This window comes from Misgurnus anguillicaudatus, chromosome 4 (genome assembly GCF_027580225.2).
Source record: "Misgurnus anguillicaudatus chromosome 4, ASM2758022v2, whole genome shotgun sequence".
NCBI classification, from domain to species: domain Eukaryota; kingdom Metazoa; phylum Chordata; class Actinopteri; order Cypriniformes; family Cobitidae; genus Misgurnus; species Misgurnus anguillicaudatus.
This window is the reverse complement of record NC_073340.2, coordinates 16,434,137-16,455,747: the sequence shown is the minus strand read 5'-3', so window position 1 is coordinate 16,455,747 and position 21,611 is coordinate 16,434,137. Positions and strand designations below refer to the sequence as shown.

Sequence of the window (21,611 nt, the reverse complement as noted above, 5' to 3'; positions counted from 1 at the left end):
TATAGACGCGCGGCCGGCAAGCGCACTCAATATAGACGCGTATGAAACAAAACTCGTGTTCAAGTAAGCGCTTTGAAAACCAGAAGACAGCGGCACGTCCTGCGTTTCCCATGCGTTTTAGATGTCAATGCACCCTAATGCAAGAATTCTTCCAATAAGTGGTCGAGACTCGGGACACAATCAACTTGATCATAAAGCGGCGGGGACATCTCTCACCCGCAAATACGCGTCATCCCGGTGGCATGACAACACCGGCCCTCGTGGCCAAAAAAAACAGACCGGCCCACCGGGAATCCTCCCGGTTCTCCCTATGGCCAATCCGGGCCTGAAGCTCTGCATACAGTATCCCTTAAATGGTTCTCTTTGGTAAGAGTAATCGTTAAGTGTTTCAAGACAGCAACCCAGGTGTGCCATTATAAAATACTATTGTTGCCATGGAGATGCAAGTTTAAAGGAAGTTTAAGGGAAACATAAAGGTGAACTTAAGGAACAATTACACTTAAGGTGGTTTATGCAACCGGGCCCAGGATTTAAAAAATGGGAATGCAGAAAAGAGCAGACACAAAGTTAGGGTTAATCAACAAGGAAAATGACAGGCAGAAGTGAGGGGATAAAAGAAAAACATCAAAAACTGAACAAGACAACCACCATGATGACAGACAGACCAAAGATAAATACCAGTTTTATGTTTCAATGAATATCATAATAATGAAAGAGTTTCCTGTTTGTGGGGGGCCAAGCTTCCCTTCCCATCTGACCCTAGCAACGCTTCTGCATCTATAATTAAATATCTATTCTTGTCTCGAATCTAGGTGTGAACATACAGGTATGTAAGAAATGAATGTCTTCGATGGATGTTAAAGATGAAAAGCTTGGCAGGAATTTCATTATCTGACGTGTGTAAACTGAAAGTTAACAGAGTTATTGAAAACACCTTTAAGGTGTATCTTACACATCTCTCTCTGGTTTGTTTTAGTTACCATTCTGAGTTTGACCCTCCTATCTCCAGGAGAGCATATAAAGCAATATCCGAACATTCTTCCTCAACATTTATGATACATGCATCCAAGATTAAGTAAGTATTTGGCAATAATCTATCTAATATATTTTTATGGTGTAATTATAAAGCTGAACATCTAAGATTTTAACTTCTTGCTAAATATATACTTTTAAGGTTACCATTTTAAGGACAAACATAAAATTGTAAAAGGGAGCAGGAATGTCATGAAAATGTTTTTGTTTCTGTGGGAGCTTATTTATATAATACAGGGTTTCCGTGGGGTCTTAAAAAGTCTTACATTTCAAAATCAAAATTGAAGTCTTTATCATTTATTTTGCTCGAACCGCAATGATAGATGCCATTCATGTTACTAAACTTACTGCCGCCTGCTAATGCTATAGGGACACACCTAACAACTTGCTTAATGATTAAATGACATACATAATTTCTGTGAAAATCATTAAGTGTGTCCTCAGCTTATTGTCCTCTTCTCACGTTTGCCAGTGCGCTCTCCCTCATGAAGGGTGCGTCAGGTGCAGACCCATCAGTCTGCACATTAAGTTAACTAAATAAATTTCCCATTAGCACAAAAGATAGTACTTTGCTGATTAATTAACAGTTCTGAATCTCATCTCTAGTCATAGATATATACACTAGATGTCGTCAAAACCGCAGCCATCTTAGAACAGGGGTCTTGTCATAGGAAGTATCTAGGTAAAGCTGCTATCTCCACCTGTACTTCGAATTCATGGACGATGCCGGACTTTTGTGCTGCGTATGGATGTTAGGGCTACTAGCACTATGCATTATAGCATGGGCGAGGCTAGCCCCTTTTTAGGGGTGCTTCAGCACCCCTAAAAAGGAGCTCAGCACCCCTAAAACTTGGGGCAAGAAATTTAATTATTCTAAAATGTTCGTTCGTCTTTGACCAGGTTAAATAATGTCCAAAACATACTCCGTAGTTTGTGGTTTAAAATATATAATAAGGTAGAACACGAAAACCTCCCCGCTTAGCAAATGGTGTCATCCTGTTCTACTTCTCTGTACCTGCATCGCTTAGCCCGTCCGTCATTCAGCGTGAAACACACGCAGAGTGAGAATCAGATAGTGTTGTGATGCAACTTTTTTGTTCAAATCTTACAAAATGTTTACGTTATGTTTATAATGAGCGAGTACACCACGAATCAATCTTTCAAGTCGTGTTTTTGTCTTATAATGAATCACCATGGTACACGTATAATAAGTGTTTATTTTCGGATTATTTAAGTCCGGCGGGTACCCGCGCGCTGCGGAGTAGCACAGTACCTGGGTGACTCGCCCATAGACTTAAACGGAGAGAAGTAGCGCCGGTTACAATGTTCTTCCGCAAGACGCATGCAGTGCGTCTCAGTGGGTAGTTGCATACGTGTGTCTCCGTTGTTAAAGTTTATTGTATGATTTATCGTTAATTTGAGACTTATTTTAACAATCGGGAGTCATGTAAACATGACATCACGTGCGTCTTTTCTGGTCAGTCGTCATGAAAACATGGCGTTTGGAACAGAGTGAAAACAAACTACATATCACTGTATACCACCAGTAGGCTACCGGTAAGTTATGTGTGAAATCACTAACTGTCTGACTATCAAACTAGACAATAAATATTTTTTTAGTTTGTCACATGTAGACTAATATGAAGGTGATAACGTCTTTAATCCTTAGTGCAGGAGTCACAAGTGTTTTGTTTTAGACATATAGTAAAGGTAATGGTTCAATTAAAGGACTGTTAAAAGAAAAGCTGCAAATTAACAAACTATTAATAAACCTACCATATGTTGTAGGCATAAAAGTTATAAATTAGGAGATCTGTCATTTCGACAAAGGCAAACAATACACTGTATATTCACATAAAGCCATACCCACACTGCTGGTGTAGCCCACCTTTTGTCCTGAGACTTTAATATGGCATTAATGGCAAAAATGTGCTAGCTCACCATTAATTAGAAATAAAAAGGTTGGCAAAAAATGCATCTGAAAACTCACCAGATTGATGCTTTAAAATATGTAATTTTAAAAAAATTCTAAGGGGGAGCATGCTCCCGGATTCTTCTCATCTTTTTCACCCCTGACCCATTTTCATGCCTGAAAGGTCTCCAAAAAATCTTTATTTTGGAGTTAGTTGAACCAATGTTAAAATGAAAGCTATTTTACAATATACATATTATTGGTTTCTGTAGGAAAAAAGAGCGGGTGGTGGCAGCGGAGCTCATTGGGTGCTCAGCACCCCTAAAGCTCTAACCCTAGAATCGCCTCTGCATTATAGTTAGAAAAAGTAAATTTTCATAAAATCAAAACTTAAATTTTTTCCTTAATGCTTTGAAACGAACCAAAAGAAAAACAAGAAAATCGCGTTCATGACGATGATTTTATTTCTGTTACACCATTGCCTACAATGACGCTGATGCGGGGTTCCCCTGTTTCAAGATGGCGGCTCTAGTTGACGCATTCGGTCCAATGAACTGCCGTAACCAAGGCGACATCTAGTGTATATCTATGATCTCTAGTTAGGAAATCTTAAATCGCTTAATCATGTTTGGCTATTAACTTGGCAGTTACCAAGCAACCAACAATGCGTGAGCTGCTGCTGTACAGGCAACAAAATAATTGTCCTTTTCATTACAATGGCAGAAAAAAAATGTTATTGCATTCATTGTATTCATAGTCTGTGTATTTTATTATTATTGTTATTTTAGCATCAATGTGCTGCGTTACCGTTAATTTGAATTATTTAGCAAATGTGACTTACAAAAATTAGAATATCATTCCTAAGTGCTTGGATATTACATTTCAATATTTGACAGAAACATGAGAAAAAAATTGAAGCAGAGTCGAGTATTTACTGTATTCATTATGATGTAGTGCAGGGTATACGCAGGTATACGGAGTATACCCACCTCTTTATTTGATGGCATGGGGTATACCCACTTCTACTGGGGGCATAAATTAAGAGTAAACCCACTTCTCCAGACACCACTACACCACTGATTATGATAAACGATAAGATAACCAAACAGTTTTTTTTTTAATAATGAGGGATGACAAAGATTGGATGATCGCTTCGAGTGTGAGGTACCTTTTATTCCTGCTTGCAGCTTTAATTTGGTTTTAATACTTATTTGAATAAATTATTAATGTCTCATAAATAAATCCCATTTCTTTACCTGATCTTTCTTTATCAGTATGGATCGTGAAATAGTTTTAAAACCAAAACTTCACCAGCTGGAATGTCACTTTACCTGGGCTCTGATAAAAGAAGACATAGATCTAGTTGATCTTCTCATCAGGCTGGAAGAACAGCTTAAGTTGAATTTTGGAAAAAAAGAAGCACTTGCACGTGTTTACTGTGCTTTAGCATATGTAAAATTTCTTGAGGGGTTTCAGGAAGAAGCACTTAACAATCTGATGACATCTGTGAAGCTCTACATAGAGCACCATGAAGAGGAATTTCACAAAACTCTCATTGTCACCTATGGAAACCTTGCCTGGTTAAACTACCACATGAAGAACTATACAGAGTGTGAAAGTTACCTGCAGAAACTACAGATGATAAATGAAAGACATTCAACTGAGGCTTCATCTGTTCCAGAGGTGCTTGGTGAGAAGGGATGGACCTTTCTTAAATTTGCTCGCAAATATTACGAGCGAGCCAAAGAATGTTTCAAGAAGCGTTTGGAGCTGGAACCAGAAGATAGTGAGTGCAACGCTGGCTATGCCATTGCTCTGTTTCGGACAGAGATTGATGACTTCACTATTAAGAATTCACCCACAATCAATCAGCTGAGACGGGCCATTGAAATAAATCCTGATGATGATGTTCTTAAAGTCCTTTTAGCAATGCGACTGGTTATATACAGGAGATATGATGAAGCTGAAATCTTAGTAGAGAAAGCTTTAGAAAGATCTCCAGATCATCCACACGTCATGCGATATGCTGGAAAATTCTTTAGGATAAACGGATGTGTGGACAGGTCTATTGATCTGTTTAGCAAAGCCCTTGAGCAGTCACCCAAATTAAGTTGCATACATTATCAGTTAGCTCTCTGCTATAAAATAAAAAAAATACAACTGCTGCAAAGAAATCACCACACTGAAACATCACAGGTTCAACAGATTCGTGATCAGATCATCTATCATTTAGAAATGGCTACCACCCATGCGCCCTACTTCATTCCTGCAATGAGTGATCTTGCACTGCATTATGGTGAACGGCGTGAAATTTCACGCGCTGAAGAGTTGTTTCAGAAGACGTTCAAAACAGCCAAAAAGAAAAATGATGATCTATACCTGGTCAGTTTTTATTATGCTGAATTCCAGTTGCACTGCAAAAGATGTGAAGCTTTAGCTATCGAGCACTACATGCAATGCCTGAAGTTGTGCCCAGATTCACCTGAAGGGAAGAGAAGTTATTACAGATTGAGAAAGATTGCAGAGCAACGTATTCGTGAAAACACACAGGATGGTGAAGCTTATGCTATACTAGGATTCCTTCACAAAGAAAAAGGAGAGAATCGTCAAGCCATTATGTGCTATGAGGAAGCTCTGAGTTATGTAGATAATGATGAGTACCTCAGAAATCTTTGTGACCTCAAGATGTCCATACAGTAAAGTAACATCCAGTACAATCATACAGTAAAGACATGTTTATATCATTATTGTCTTTAATTATACGTTTCATAAAATTACACTTTAATTACTTGCACTATTTTATAATTCTTTATTCATTAAGAAGGTATTCATTTAAGACCATTTTTATTGCAGAAAATAGCATACCTGTTGCACAATATTAACCTGAATAGTTGCACACGTTTTCTATAGCCTATAAAGCACTTTATATTTGTAAAATAAAACAGTAAATGTTTTAAAAGTTACTTTTAAAAGTAACACTAAGACAAAACATGGAACTTTGGTATTTTAAATAATGGATATTATTTTTTTTGTTTACAATAGATTGGGGACCTGCTGATATAAATAAACCAGCCATGTTATTTACTTTTACATAATTGCAAATAAAATTATAAGAGATTACATTGGTGAAACTTGTTTTTATAAAATACATTTTTACAATATTTCTAAAACGTTGCAGTTTATATAAAAAATGCAGTCCTGTCTCCATTTACCACTGGTACATTGTTTTGTTTACTGTTGGTTACTAGGTTACAAACACCACCGTCAACAACTTATTGGAAATGCACCTAATTCGCATTTCTGCATTTTATTTTAGCAAATTTTTAAAAACATTTGCTTACGTTTGGATGGAAACCCAGCTAGTAATCGCTAAACCGTTTGTATCATTCCACCACCACCTGGTCATTTTAGAATTAGTGAGGGAGGCTTCTTTAAATACGTGAGCCATATGTTCACTCATATCTCAGCTGCCACCAGAGTGGAGGATCACAACGCACACATCCATGTGCACAAACGCTGTTTTTAAACACTTTCTGTGTGTCTCAATAAGTTTCCTAGCTAGTAAATCACTCTGTGAATCCCAATGGGAAGTGATTATTCCTATGCTATAATCGCTTCAAAGATCAGAGCTGGATGTAAACTTTTGAGGGAGTACCGCAGTAATGTCACATCGTGTGATGATTAAAATACACTTGTCAAATAAAGCAATGAAAGCAATCATTTTCTCTTTATCATTCAATGCGTCTCTCCTCCCCTTAAAAGAACTCAAAAATGCCGTTTGAAACTGGTAAGTTAAGGACACTGGCTCATTATTTGTTGGGACACTTGGTGACTTATTTTCCTGTGAGTGTTTTAAAAGCAGGTCTGCTTACCGTACGTCCACTCGCTTATTTCTCGTCTCTTATTTTTACAGATGTACATTAATGTTGCATGCTCCCAAAGAGCCCGAAAAGGTTTTTTAAGCTGTGATTGGGCTAGCCAAATGTCAAATAAAAAAGAACCAGTGGACTGCTGATTAGATGTCTCATGGGCTGGTCTGTCCGGAAAAAAACATCTTGAAAATGCTGAAAAAACATCTTGAAAATGCTGAAAAAACATCTTGAAAATGCAGAAAAGAACATCTTGAAAAAGAAAGAAATGGGCAGCGATGCGCGATGTATGGGCTGGTCAGACAAAAATATTATGAGAGGTATCGACCCAAAAAGTACGTCGGCCCATCGAGAAATTGCCCGATCTGCCAGATGTCCAGTCCGCCCCTGATTTAGTCATTATTCTTTAAGACATGTTTATATGTAGAACAACCTCAAAGAAAGAATCCATATTGCACTGAGATTCAGTACAAATACCAAAGCAAAACACATGTTGGTATACAAATTTTTTCATCTGCTTTTGAAATATGCGTCAAAACTATAAACTTGACTCAAAGTAAAATTCCAAGATAATCCTTACGGTCAACAGTGACCATAACACAAGTCTAGTTCACTACCAAAAAAGTGACTGCTTGGCGATGCCTTCCTGGTAATCTTTGAACTGATATGCACTACACCTCAGCTATCCCAAACACTGACCAACACTTTTGAATTCACTCAAAAGATTTTCTTGGTCTAGAAAATGGTAAACTGTCACCCAGGTTGCAAACCCTTAAGAATGACTTGATGTAGAAACTCATCTGAAAGAAGCATGTGGGGTAAGCATTATAAAAACAACTTTTATCGGTACGTGTGCATGCTGAAAGCTATACAACTAAACCGAGCTTTATATTGATATTGAAAAGCAACACAATTTAGTGGAACTGTGACAACCACAGTACAGGCATAATGACAATATGATATTAATAAATATCACTTACCATTTATAAGTTAATTGTACTTAGTCTACGACGATGCCTAGCAGATTGGTCCTATAAAACTCAGTGTCTATCATGTCTTGCCATTTCCAAACATCCTTCTTGGATATCAAATTGTTTAATGCCAAAAGATGCTCTTTTTAAAATAAACTTGTGTTCAAAACTACTTAAAACATTATCTAAGGCTGCATTGAAAAGTAACTTTGCGTCTGCTCCCGCGTTGGATAAACAAAACTGTTTTGTTGTGTCACTGTAAAAACGGCTATATATATTACACTAATATTCCATTTACTCTCTGTTTGTCCGCTATGCAACGAGACACACATGCACGCGTTATCCTGCCTGGACCAATCAGCGTTCAGGTAACAGCGCAAGTGATCTACCCCGCCCTCACAGAGACAGCAGCGGAGTTTAGCAGGATGCGGAGACATTATCAAAGTTTGCTGCAGTATAATTAATAAGACGTGCATTTGCCGGTTTGATGAAGTGTTGTGCGTACATGCTGACGTAAGTGTGTCATGTTTAAATACATGTGTGTTAAGAGTTTTAATCATGTATAAATGCGACAGTGATGTTAAATTGTTCACGTGCATGATGTAACGTTAAGTGTATAAGTTTATGTTTATTCATACAGTTTATTCATACGTGTAATAACTAATGTTAACGTGAAAAGTATATTTAGATGTTCGTTGTATTTTATTAAGTTTATTAGGTAAATTGTTTGCAATGCGCCGGCGCACCGAGTGTAGACAGAGCAGCCTCGCGCCAGCTGCACGAGACCATTAACAAGGTGTCAGGTTTCAGATGCGAGTGAGCTCTATAATATGGAACCTATATGTCGCTGTTATTCAGTCTTGGTTTAAGTCTAAAACAGTTTATCTGTTTATAGTTCACTGTGTTAGTATCATTGCTGTATTTAATTTGGCAACATATTATTATGTCTGTACTTATGTATATATTTTTATCTTTGTTTATAGAAAACCACACAAATATACACTCATCCATAGAAATCAGTTGAGTGGTAACAATAAAAGGGTTATTCCCAGAAATTGACAGTCTTCGCCTAGTCTCTAATCGGACATCCTTTGGTGGGCCAGTGTCTAGAACCTTCAATTGATTTCAGTGGTGAAAACTACCATACATAAGTTTCTTCATGGTCCTTCGAGCCGGATACTGACTTACAAAAGGTGTAGAAGATGTCACACAATACAGAGGATGAACCAAATGTGCGAGTCCGAAGGAAAATGGTTCTTCCCGCACGATATGAGGATTACGACCTTACTGGTTTCAATTTCCCAAAAGCTGTTTCACAACCCATGTTACCACTCACGTCTTCAACCCAACGGGCTAAATGCACAGAAAAAGAAGATGCAGCTCCTCATATCCCAAACCTACCAGAGTTTGATTTTGACAGTCCGCACCGATCGTCAGATGAAGAACAGTGGGAATCCCGATCAGAAAAACTGAAAAGGGAGAACGAGGAGATGCGCAAATCGTATGATAAAATGCAGCATACTCTACAGATGGTACAGCAGGAAAGGGACACCTTTCAGAGCAAAAATGATCAATATGAACAGGAGCTCACCGAACTCAAACAACAAATGAAACAATTACAAATTCAGATGAGACAGCAACATGGTACTGTTCAGTTTCTTTCACCTATCATCCCTTCAAGGCAGCATAGTCCAAAACATCCTATACCTGCACCACGTGTTCACGTTTATGCCAAGTCTGATGATATAAGCTTCAGACCTGTACCAGTACCGAGTCTCAGATCTCAGAGGGATAGGCTCACAGTGCCTACACAACATTCAACGCCAGCGGTGGCCCCACAAACTAAATTAAGTCCCTCTCCATACTACATACCCCAAGGAGCTCACGCATCAGTAGAGGATGACTCTCAAGATCCAACATCCAGACACACTTCAAGGTGGGACCCGTATAGCACCTCCAAAGATTATGGAATACCATGTCAGCCACACAGCCCATCACCCCCACCTGAGCAAGAGGTGATGTATAGAGGTCCAGCCCCCACAATACCTGACTTTGTGCACCCTAACCCAAGAGAGTTTGCACGATTAAAACTTGCTCTGGACAACATCCTACCTGCTCAAGCAACTGAAAGATTTAAATTCCAGATTCTAATGGACCATTTGAAAGTAGAGGAGGCATTACTCATTGCTGACTCATATAGCCATTCACAATATCCTTACACCAAGACAATGGCCGCCTTAAACCAGCAGTATGGTCAACCACACCAACTGGCATTGCAACGCATTGCAGAATTAATGGATGGTCCAAACATAGCCAGCGGGGATATAAAGGCTTTTAGACTGTTTGCTCTCAAAGTTCGTTCACTGGTGGGCATGCTGGAGCAGTTAGGAAGTGATGGCAGCTACGAGCTACAGTGTGGCTCACACGTTTCACGATTGCTGGGGAAGTTGCCACATGATTTGAGATCAGGCTTCAGGCGGTTTGCACATCCTCAGAGTGTGCCTATTCCTACTTTGTTGGACCTTTCAGACTGGCTGGAGTTTGAAATTGAGGTGCAGGAGGATAGCACAAGATTTGCAGTCGACAACCGTAGAGCCCCGGTGTCACGGAACAGAGAGACGATGAGAGCGCCTAAGACATCCACTAAAGGCACCACAATTTTTCTGGGCACAGAAAAAGCGAGCTCAGAGTCTACACCTTCAGCTTCATCTTCAAAACCTACCTTGAAACCCTACTGTCCATACTGTGATCAGAGCAAACACTCGCTAAATAACTGTACCAACTTCAAGCAGCTCACTGCTGATCAAAAGCGAAGCTGGGTGAAAGATAACAACAGATGTTGGCGCTGTGGTAGAACTCATAAGTCAGCAGAGTGTAACCTCAAAATGCGTTGCAAACAGTGCAATAGTCGACACCTCATGGTTTTACATGACATCAGTCTCAAGGGTGCGGAGAGTTTGAATCCCACTGTAGAGCAATCAGAGGCAACAAACTCCTGTCTGCTGAATACTATGAACGAAATTCTGCTCATTCATAAACCCCCAGCCAATCGGAAGGTTTTACTGAAAATCAGCAAAGTGATCCTTAGAAATGGGAAACGTAGGATGATTGCATACGCTATCCAAGATGATGGATCTGAAAGGACCATAATCCTCCACAATGCTGCTCAACAGCTTGGCCTCAAAGGTCAGCCTGAGGACCTCCCACTGCGAACAGTCAGGCAGGAGTTGCAAGTACTCAGTGGTGCCACAGTCTCATTCACAGTCTCTCCATCTGATCACCCCAGTGGAACCGGTGAGGCTAGGCCCACCAGGGGGACCGGCTGCTGTAAAAACTCGTCTGGGCTGGACATTACAGGGTCCGGTTCAACACATGCGGTTAGAGATGACTGATCAACAATGCCTGTTTACCTCAGTCTCCTCCCCACAATCATATCTCCAAAAACAAGTGGAGAAATTGTGGCAAATGGATGTCCTACCATGGCACAGCGAAAAAGCTTGCATTCGCTCAAAAAGGGACCAGGAGGCAGTGGAACTTCTAGAAACTAAAACAGTCAGGGTCAATGTGGATGGTGTCAAGCGATACGCAACTCCCCTCTTGCGTGCTAAAAACATGCCCGAAATGAAAGCACCAAAAGAAGCAGTCTTATCACAGTTGCGATCTACTGAGAGAAGACTGACAAAAAATCCAGAGCAAGCAGCCGCTTATATAGCTGAAATTTCAAAATTAGATCATGCTGGCTATGTGAGCAAAGTGGCACATAATGTTGAGTCAGAAGATTCAGGACGTGCATACTCCTGGTACATTCCACACCATATGGTGCGGCACAATGAGAAGAACAGGATAGTTTTCAATTGCTCATTCCAGCACCGGGGTACATCTCTAAATGAGTACTTGCTTCCTGGACCGGTGTTGGGCCCATCTTTACTTGCCGTTCTACTCAGATTCAGAGAACATTCAGTTGCCGTCAGCAGCGACATAAAAGGAATGTTTCACCAGATAAGATTGCTTCCAGAAGACAGACCACTACTGCGGTTCCTCTGGAGAGATCTAAAATTGCAGGAACAACCCAGTGTGTATGAATGGCAAGTTCTGCCATTTGGCACCACATGCAGCCCCTGTTGTGCTATCTTTGCCCTGCAAAAACACGTGCTGGACAATAGCCAACCTGGTGATGACATCCGCCATTCTGTCCTGAAATCCTTCTATGTAGACAATTGTCTACAGAGTTTCACCTCAACAGAAGAAGCGAAACAGTTTGTTGACAGAATCAAGAATGTACTGGCAGATGGAGGTTTTGAGCTGAGACAGTGGTCCAGCAATAAACTCTCAACAATAAGTCACCTTCCAGCAGAGGCTATTTCTGGCAGTACAGAGCTTTGGATTTCTCAAGAACGAACAAACATGCAAGAATCCACTCTGGGACTCCTCTGGAACCAGGAGACTGACTCTATCTCCTACAAATACCGGGCCATAGGAAGCACTGACCCAACCATGAGACATATCTACAAGATTCTGGCCAGTCAGTATGACCCTTTGGGTTATCTCATTCCTTATACCACACGAGCCAAGATTATTGTGCAACGTCTGTGGGACAAAAAACGTGATTGGGATGATCCACACTTGCCCAGTGATTTACTGCAAACTTGGACCGAATGGCAAGAAGAGCTACCATCATTACAGCATATAAACCTCCCTCGATGTTACTCCAGTCCCTTGAAAGACACAGAGATGAGTAAAAGAGAAATACACATCTTCTGCGATGCCTCGGAGCGTGCATATGGATCAGTTGCATATCTCAGGACTGAGGATCAGCATGGGGAGGTAGAGGTAGCTTTCATAACAGCAAGATCACGTGTAGCTCCCAAAAAACAACAATCTGTTCCTCGCTTGGAACTGTGTGCTGCTCTTACCGGGGCTCAACTCGCTACAGTACTTCAAACAGAGTTAACCCTGAGCATAGAACACATCACCTTATGGACTGACTCCACCACTGTCCTCACATGGTTGCAGTCTGACTCATGTCGGTTTAAGGTTTTCGTGGGTACTCGAGTGGCGGAAATCCAAGACCTCACTGAACCACACAGCTGGCGATATGTGCCTTCAGTAAGTAACCCAGCTGATGACATCACAAGGGGTAAGAGCCTTTGGGAGCTTGGTACAAGCAGCCGTTGGAGTGAGGGACCAAATTTCCTAAAAGATCCATCTAATTTGTGGCCAAAATGTCCAAACCCTGTGGCCATAGATGATACTGAAGTACGTAAAAAGGATTCCTGTACTTTAGCCTGCTTTACATTCTCAGATTTTAGTCAGTTTAAAACCTTTGAGGAGCTAGTAGAGTCTACCGCTCTTCACGGGGCGGCGAACAGTAGCCCAACAGCCAGCGACTATAGAACAGCTGAGATGACTGTTCTGCAACAAGCCCAGCAGGAATGCTTCCCATCTGACTTTGAACTACTAAAGAATGGCAAACCCCTTGCTCGTAATAGCCGCCTACGAGATCTAGACCCAGAATTCGATACAGAGATAGGCTTAATCAGAGTGGGCGGACGTCTACGGCACAGTCCATATCTTGATCCAGACAGTAAACACCCTATCGTGCTTGACCCTAAACATCCCATCACTAATCTTATCATACAAAGCTATGACTCAAAACTCTGTCACTCAGGTGCTGAGAGGGTATTTGCTGAAATTCGCCGGAAATACTGGATTCTTCGTGGCAGAGCAGCCATAAAACATTGGCAGCGAGGATGCTTTGAGTGTCAAAAATGGAGAAAAAAACCAGAAGTACCAAAAATGGCAGACCTCCCCCCTGCCAGGCTACGCCTATTTAAACCTGCCTTTTATTCAACAGGCATGGACTGCTTTGGTCCTTATGTAGTGAAAGTAGGTCGTCGCAACGAGAAAAAATGGGGAATTATATTCAAGTGCCTTACCACCCGTGCAGTGTATATTGACCTTCTGCATAGTCTCGAGGCAGACTCCTTTCTTATGTCCCTCCGACGGTTCACAGCAAGACGAGGGAAACCCCATGAGCTGTGGTCAGATCAAGGCACCAATTTTAAGGGAGGTGAAAAGGAACTAAAGGAAGCATTTGTAGCTTTAGTCCCAGAACTGCAAAGACAATTAGCTAGTCAACAGATCCAATTTAATTTTAACCCTCCAAACTCCCCGCACTTTGGAGGTTGCTGGGAGTGAGAAATCCGCTCACTGAAAAATGCCCTCAGGGTAACTCTAGGAGCTCAATCAGTACACTTTGAGGTCCTCCAAACGGTGCTTGTGGAGATTGAAGGAATCTTGAACTCAAAACCACTGGGCTATGCTTCCTCGGACGTGTCAGATGCAGACCCAATTACTCCAAATTGTCTCCTGATGGGGCGGCCAGACGCTTCGCTCCCTCTGACAATATACCCACAGTCTGAGTTGGTCAGCCGACGTCGATGGCGTCATAGTCAGATCCTTGCAGACCAATTTTGGAAACGTTTCCTTAAATTCTACCTCCCCGGTCTTCAGAATCGTCAGAAATGGCAGAAGGACTCAGTAGACATCCAACTTGGTACTACTGTACTGATTATCGACCCCCAATTACCTAGAGCTCTTTGGCCGGTGGGACAAGTCAAAGAAATCATCCCTGGAGCTGATACTAAAGTGAGGGTAGCCAGAGTTAAGGTGGGGGACAAAACATACACCAGACCAGTTGCACGGCTTATACAATTAACTGCAATTCCTGACTAAATAGAATAACAATACATTTCACAGCAGCATAGAAGCCTTTTATATATGTACATATTTCACACGGAAATATGGGGGCGGCTGTAAAAACGGCTTTATATATTACACTAATATTCCATTTACTCTCTGTTTGTCCGCTATGCAACGAGACACACATGCACGCGTTATCCTGCCTGGACCAATCAGCGTTCAGGTAACAGCGCAAGTGATCTACCCCGCCCTCACAGAGACAGCAGCGGAGTTTAGCAGGATGCGGAGACATTATCAAAGTTTGCTGCAGTATAATTAATAAGACGTGCATTTGCCGGTTTGATGAAGTGTTGTGCGTACATGCTGACGTAAGTGTGTCATGTTTAAATACATGTGTGTTAAGAGTTTTAATCATGTATAAATGCGACAGTGATGTTAAATTGTTCACGTGCATGATGTAACGTTAAGTGTATAAGTTTATGTTTATTCATACAGTTTATTCATACGTGTAATAACTAATGTTAACGTGAAAAGTATATTTAGATGTTCGTTGTATTTTATTAAGTTTATTAGGTAAATTGTTTGCAATGCGCCGGCGCACCGAGTGTAGACAGAGCAGCCTCGCGCCAGCTGCACGAGACCATTAACAAGGTGTCAGGTTTCAGATGCGAGTGAGCTCTATAATATGGAACCTATATGTCGCTGTTATTCAGTCTTGGTTTAAGTCTAAAACAGTTTATCTGTTTATAGTTCACTGTGTTAGTATCATTGCTGTATTTAATTTGGCAACATATTATTATGTCTGTACTTATGTATATATTTTTATCTTTGTTTATAGAAAACCACACACTAATATACACTCATCCATAGAAATCAGTTGAGTGGTAACAATAAAAGGGTTATTCCCAGAAATTGACAGTCTTCGCCTAGTCTCTAATCGGACATCCTTTGGTGGGCCAGTGTCTAGAACCTTCAATTGATTTCAGTGGTGAAAACTACCATACATAAGTTTCTTCAGTCACATAGACGTCGTCATCATCTTGCTGCCCCTCCCCGTTCTGTGATTGGTTCCCTATTTCAGGGGCAAAAAAGGTCCATAGTTTCCATGCTAGACTTGCAGCGTGAATAAATTTGCGTGCAAGGCAGTATGGGGAAACCCAGGCTACCAAATTGCTGCCCTGTTACGTTACTGACGAATTAGCCAGAAAAGCCAAAGTGTTATTATTTTATAGCTACAAGGGAAGTTATTAATTTTGGTATTATTTATAATTGTTTTTGACTACTAATTGTTTTCCTGACTGATTAGTTGTCTGGTCAATATGAAGAATAAATATAAGATAAATATCAATATATACAATTGTGTTTTTTCTTCTTAAACTCTCAAATTTATGAATACAATTAGTTCAAATAACCAGTTGATCTTTGAAAACTCAAAACTTTAAATCATATTTAAATCATCATTTAGTTGCCTTAGCAGAAAACATTTAAGTAATTAACTGCAAATATTTGAGCTAAATGAGCACTTTAAGTGGTATCAAAAGGTACAAGTGGCAAGTCATCCAACCTTTTAGGTTCCAAAATTTTTTGACTTACAGTAAGTTAATCAAGTTTTTGAGTTCTGGTAACTTATTCGGGTTTACAGTGTTCCGTCTTTTATTATGTTGTCAATAACTCTATTGCAGACACAAGAAGACAATGATGATGATGATAAACATAGGAAAAATAAAATAGCAGAACTTAATTATTTGCATGCACAGAATCCCAAAGCATTTTATTGATCTAACTAATAGTTTGCTTACACTTTCAGTAAAGTGCAGTTGTGAAAAATCATTTTAAAATCACTAATAAGAAGGCTGGATACAGACCTTGTTTTAGAATATTAAGCTATAATACAGTTGTTGCTGAATGTTAACGCTTCAGTTAGAACTGTATGTCAATGATCATCTCTGAGTCTTTGGCCCACTCGTGTGAAGCCTTAAGGTCCAGGTCATTCCTGATCCAGTTAAGTGTCCCGTTGTTCTCCCCATTATAGTCAACGTAGCAGTAGAGCTCGGAGTAGATGTTAGAATCAGAAATCGTACTTCTGATGAGGGTGACACTCTCTCGCGCTTCAGACCACGACATGCCAAACTTTGCTGCTATCTTGTTATTCGCCTCAGTATTGTCACCTGCTTTGACGGTTATATCCTGACCGATTTCAAAGTTTGAGGAGTTCTGTTTGGTGACCTTGTAAGTCCACTGGGATTCAGCCACAGTTTTCTTGAAGACAACGCGGGCACCACACCCCACCGCTGCACCATCCTTCTTCTCCATTCGTATCATGTCGGAGGTTGTGGCCACAATCTTTCCAGACTCCATGTAAGGGATCCCATGGTCCAAGCTGGTTGGGTGGTGAATGGTTATGACAGCGTTTCCCATTCTAAAAAAAAGGAAATTGAATGAAAATGGGTGTGCAATAATACTCAATGATGCTCAATAAATCGGACTATGCAACCCTTCCCAATTGACTAGTTGCACAAAAGGCTCTCTATGAGCTTGTTTGTTTCCTGTAGAGCCGGTTGTGTTTGAACTTGCCGCTATTCTGAAAGTAGTTAGTGTCTACTATGGCATTTAACCAGACCCAAAAGTTATACACACACACACACAATGCGTGGGCGAGAGATACGAGCGTGCAGAACACCATTCACGGAGGGAAAGCACCTCTGCTTGCTCGATCAAAATTACTTTTGGGACTTTGGGGGCAGGACATTTACTGATGTCCCGGTATCTGTGATTAGTTGTTTGATTTAATCAGTGACACACATAGTCTTCTGTTTCTCAATTCGTATCTAGTCAATCTAGGTAGAGAAGACATGCTTTACTATGACCATTATGTCAGAGAAGGTAATTTTAAAATATTATGCAAACAATAACCAAACAATAATGCTAATTTTAAGGTATTCATGTTGTTTGTTTACATGTAGATAATTTAACAAAATTAACCATATTATGGCAAATAAAACAAGAAAAAAAATGTAATGTTCTGAAAAGGTACAGAATAATACTTTGGCAATACATGTACAGTCTTTGTAATGCTAATAAGGTACACTAAAATTTAAATGGTTACATAATATCACCTTGCAAAGCTTTGCACAGGACTATACTAAAGCAGTTGCTATTGCAATATATAATACTTTAAAAATTGGCGTTATTGTTTGGTTTGCAGCTTATTGCATGGATCAAACAAGACTAAAGTTTTAACGTAAATAGCCTGCTCCGACATAATGGACATTAAGGCTGCAGCTTGTTGTCTGCAATATTAATGTCTTGCTAGAAATGCAATTTTAAATGTGTAAAAAGTGGAAAAAAACCATTTTTTAACTCGCATAGAATTGTGGGACAAGACATGCTTGAAGTCTTCCTGCCTTGGAAGTTTTCGGACCCTTGCTCGCGCGACTATGTGTGGGCGCTGGGCGGAGGTGCGCATACTTCCCCGCACGCAAATAATGTTCTGGGCGCTTGTATTATCTCGCTCGCGCGTGGTTTTTGTGCCCGCGACTTTTGGGTCTGGTTAAACGCCACAGACAGTCTACAAGGACCCGGTTCGGTGATGCGCCAAATCAGCACGTTACGATAAATGAGGACGTGAGTAGACACACTACACATTCAGAATAGCAGGTCACAGAAACCTGGAGTCACTCAAATGACTCCAAAATAGTTGGAATCATTTGTGTTTTGTATCACGATAGTGTAGGCAAAAAGCACCATTGTTTCTAATGTTATTAAAGTTATTTGCCTGCAAGTGACGTCACGCAGTACCCAATTAACACCCAAATGACTCAAGGGGTTGAAATCATTTGTGCAGGCAAAACAGACATATATGCTTGATTTAATTTCTAAAAAAGGATTTCAAAAATACAGAGACCGCTGCACATTTTTCAATGTCATCCTACGTTGCTGAGCGACATTCAGATGGGTGACAGTCATATTTAAATTTGCAGTAATAGACACACGCACAAACGCACGCCACTTTATTTTGAATATGAAGTGGTGGCGCGCTTTACATGTTGTAATATGAACTTACCTGATCAAGTGGGCTGTAGCAGTTGCTTGTAAATTGTCAACGGCAGCTCTCTGTTGGCTGTAAATGGTCCTTTAGTCCCAGCTCTCTGTTGACTGTTGGCCTCTGTGGTCTCTCTCTTATAGGTCTTTGACAGGTGACGTCACGCTCGCAAAAACTGAAGTAAATTATGGGTGTCGCCGCCGTTAGGTATCTATAGCACTATTCGGACAGTTTTGAGTTTCAGCGTGTCCCCCCAGGACGTCTGTGATTTTATGTATGGATTCGGACGGGATTAAAATGATGCAGGCTATTCCAGAGATGAGAGTGTCTGTTTCATGCATTTGGGCGTTGCAGTAGCACGTGCTCTGAATACGCGTGTTTGTAATGTTAAATATTTTGCTTTAAATGTAAAATTATGACAGAACATGTAATTTATTAATTTAATTTTAACAAAACAAAATAAAATATACAAATCCTGCTAAAGTAACGTTAGCCTACGTGTTTTATATAACTGTCTGCTTATAACAAACACAAAGAAATGAAGAAATAATGATTAATACAATTTAATATCTTTATTAATTAACATTACCATTCCGGAGTTTATTTCAAAGATAAAATGGTACATTATTTTTGTATCATCAAATGCAATTTAAGTCTCATAATAGGTTACACAATTTACCAGAGGGAATTTTTTTAGGTTTCCTATGAGCTTGAGGTGTATTGAATTGGGGTTGGAGCTGACCTCGTGACACCTACGATAGCAGGATTGGACACTGTAGTATTAAATATATTTGATACATTTATTCTTATTCTTATTATTATACATTTTATTTAATGTAGAATACGCCTTGTGCTAATACTTTTTAATGCTGGACCAGCCTTGCAATCTTGAACGATTTTACAACAATTTGATGTTTTTTATTTTTATCTTATTTATTGTCTTCACTTCACTATGCATACCAAGTAGGGATGCATCGATACTGGTATCGGGTATCAACCTCGATACCACATTTTCTAAAGTACCCGTACTCGTTAAAAGTCCCCCGATACCTGGAATCGATACCACGGTCTGAGAAATGTCTATGTTTGAGCGGTGTGTAAGGGGTTAATGCCTCTTGTGTTCTCCAAAGAGGCAGAGTTTACAACAAACTGGAAAACTAGTACTAGTCCCTTGTTTTTTTTTGTTAAATTATATGACAAAAGCTGTTACCTGTAAATTTAAATCATGTTTTTTTTATTAAGTACTCGGTATCGGCAAGTACTGAAAATGCAAGTACTCGTACTCGTACTCCAAAAAAGTGGTATCGGTGCATACCTAATACCAAGCAGAGTGTATGATAAGGTAAGGTTTAATGCTTGAGGAATTTGCGTCATATGGTGATGAACTACAAAAGTGCAAACTAAAACAATCTGAAGTGATACATAAACAGAAAATATACTTAAGCCCTATTATATTAAAATGTCACGAGAAAAGCAAATACAATTAAAGATGTGAATTATAGAATGTGTAAGGATCCTAATTCCCAGGCTGATGATAATCCCTTCAATAATATGTGGACTTTTAATCAGCTACTCTGCTAGATGGAAGTTTGGGTCTATTGTGGGTCTACTGTCACATGTTTGTCACATGTCCACAGAAGTTAACTTGGACCACGAAATGTAATCATATGTATTGTCATGTCTTGATTGATTCACTTTAATGCTCTCACTACAACAATTGGCTCAGTCTCATCAACAACTCACTAGTGATCATGACCACGAATGTGATATTGCTTTTATACAAGAGTTTCACTACCAAAACACATTTAGTCTTAAGATTTCTATTGTAAATTTGTGTTTTTGTCTGTTCATCCTACACTCACAAAAATATTTCCAATCTTAGCCTTAGCGTTTCTCATTGCCAAGCAGCATAACATCACTTGAGAGTCCAGTGAGAGGCAAACTAGAAAAAATAATCCAAGATATGGCGGAGGTAACTCACAGCAGTATTTCTGTATTAAAAAATAAATTCAGGGGTTGTGCTTTTTTATTTTGTAAAAGTTTAGTGAGAAATAAGCACTATTAAAACTAAAAATGTCTGAGCTTATTTACGATCTATCTGCCAGCCACCTACACTGTAAAAAGTGAGACATTGGATTAACTTAATAAAATTAAAGTAACCATTCACAATAAAGATTTTACATTTACCTAATGTCCAGAAACCATTCAGTTCAAACTAATTTTCTCCATGCACATTTTTTTTCTGAATTTCAAAAATTCATTTGAAATGCGCTTCTCATACACTTGAAATACATTTAGAATATTTTTAAAGCTTAATCTTACTGTGCCTTAAGAACACTTTAATAGTACTTTAGCATATTAGAAATATATTAGCATTACACTAAGAGAAATAGCATTACAATAATTAATCTCTTGACCAGAGAGATACAATAAAAAACAAAGATCAGAGAAATGCAAATACCGAGCTACTTTTATCAGATTGTACATTACATGTATCAATGAAAAGTACACTATGAATATGCAATCAATGATTATATAACAATCAATTACAAACAATAATGTAATTCTCTGTACAAAAAGTTACTGAAAAAAAATGCCTAAGTGCAATTTAACCAACTCAAGATAAACCTGCAAATAGCTTAACCTAAACACAAAACAGTTTATGTCACATGTTTAAGTGAGGGTCACTTCTTCGTGCAATTCAGACACTGTAGTAATTGAAGACTGCTTTATCACAAGGCCTGTGAAAAGGAAACAGAATATATACAAAATTAACCAATAATTAATGACAATTTGCCTATCCATGTTTGAAATAAATTGGCATAGATATGCACGCATGAAAGTTTTGTTAACTTCTTAGTTTACATTTTTTAGCTTTGACTGTGTCCTCATCAAGCTTGTCAGTTTAATCCTTCACAGCACTCTACAAGTGGCAATGAAAATAGGATTAGTAGAGGCTCATAATATAAAGCAACCTGTGTGTATTACAGGACATGTTTTACTAATAAATGTTAATTGTGTTTTTATTTTAATCTAGCATTTTTCATTGTTTGTCTATTGTATTCTTGCAAACTTAAGGTTTA

At 39.4% G+C, this 21,611-nt stretch overlaps 1 protein-coding gene across 3 annotated transcripts in view; it reads left to right on the top strand.

Annotated features, from left to right (window-relative positions):
• Positions 1 to 334: 334 nt before the first annotated feature.
• Positions 335 to 21,611, top strand: part of LOC129421333 (uncharacterized) — a 58,122-nt gene continuing 36,845 nt past the window's right edge. For all 3 annotated transcript variants that reach the window (XR_012369227.1, XR_012369226.1, XM_055176785.2), the window contains exons 1-2: positions 335 to 1,075; positions 4,219 to 5,640. Coding sequence is in view for 1 of the 3 variants with exons in the window: in XM_055176785.2 (XP_055032760.2) it covers positions 855 to 1,075; positions 4,219 to 5,640 (1,643 nt within the window). In the remaining 2 variants the exon portion in view is untranslated. The remainder of the gene's footprint in view (positions 1,076 to 4,218; positions 5,641 to 21,611) is intronic.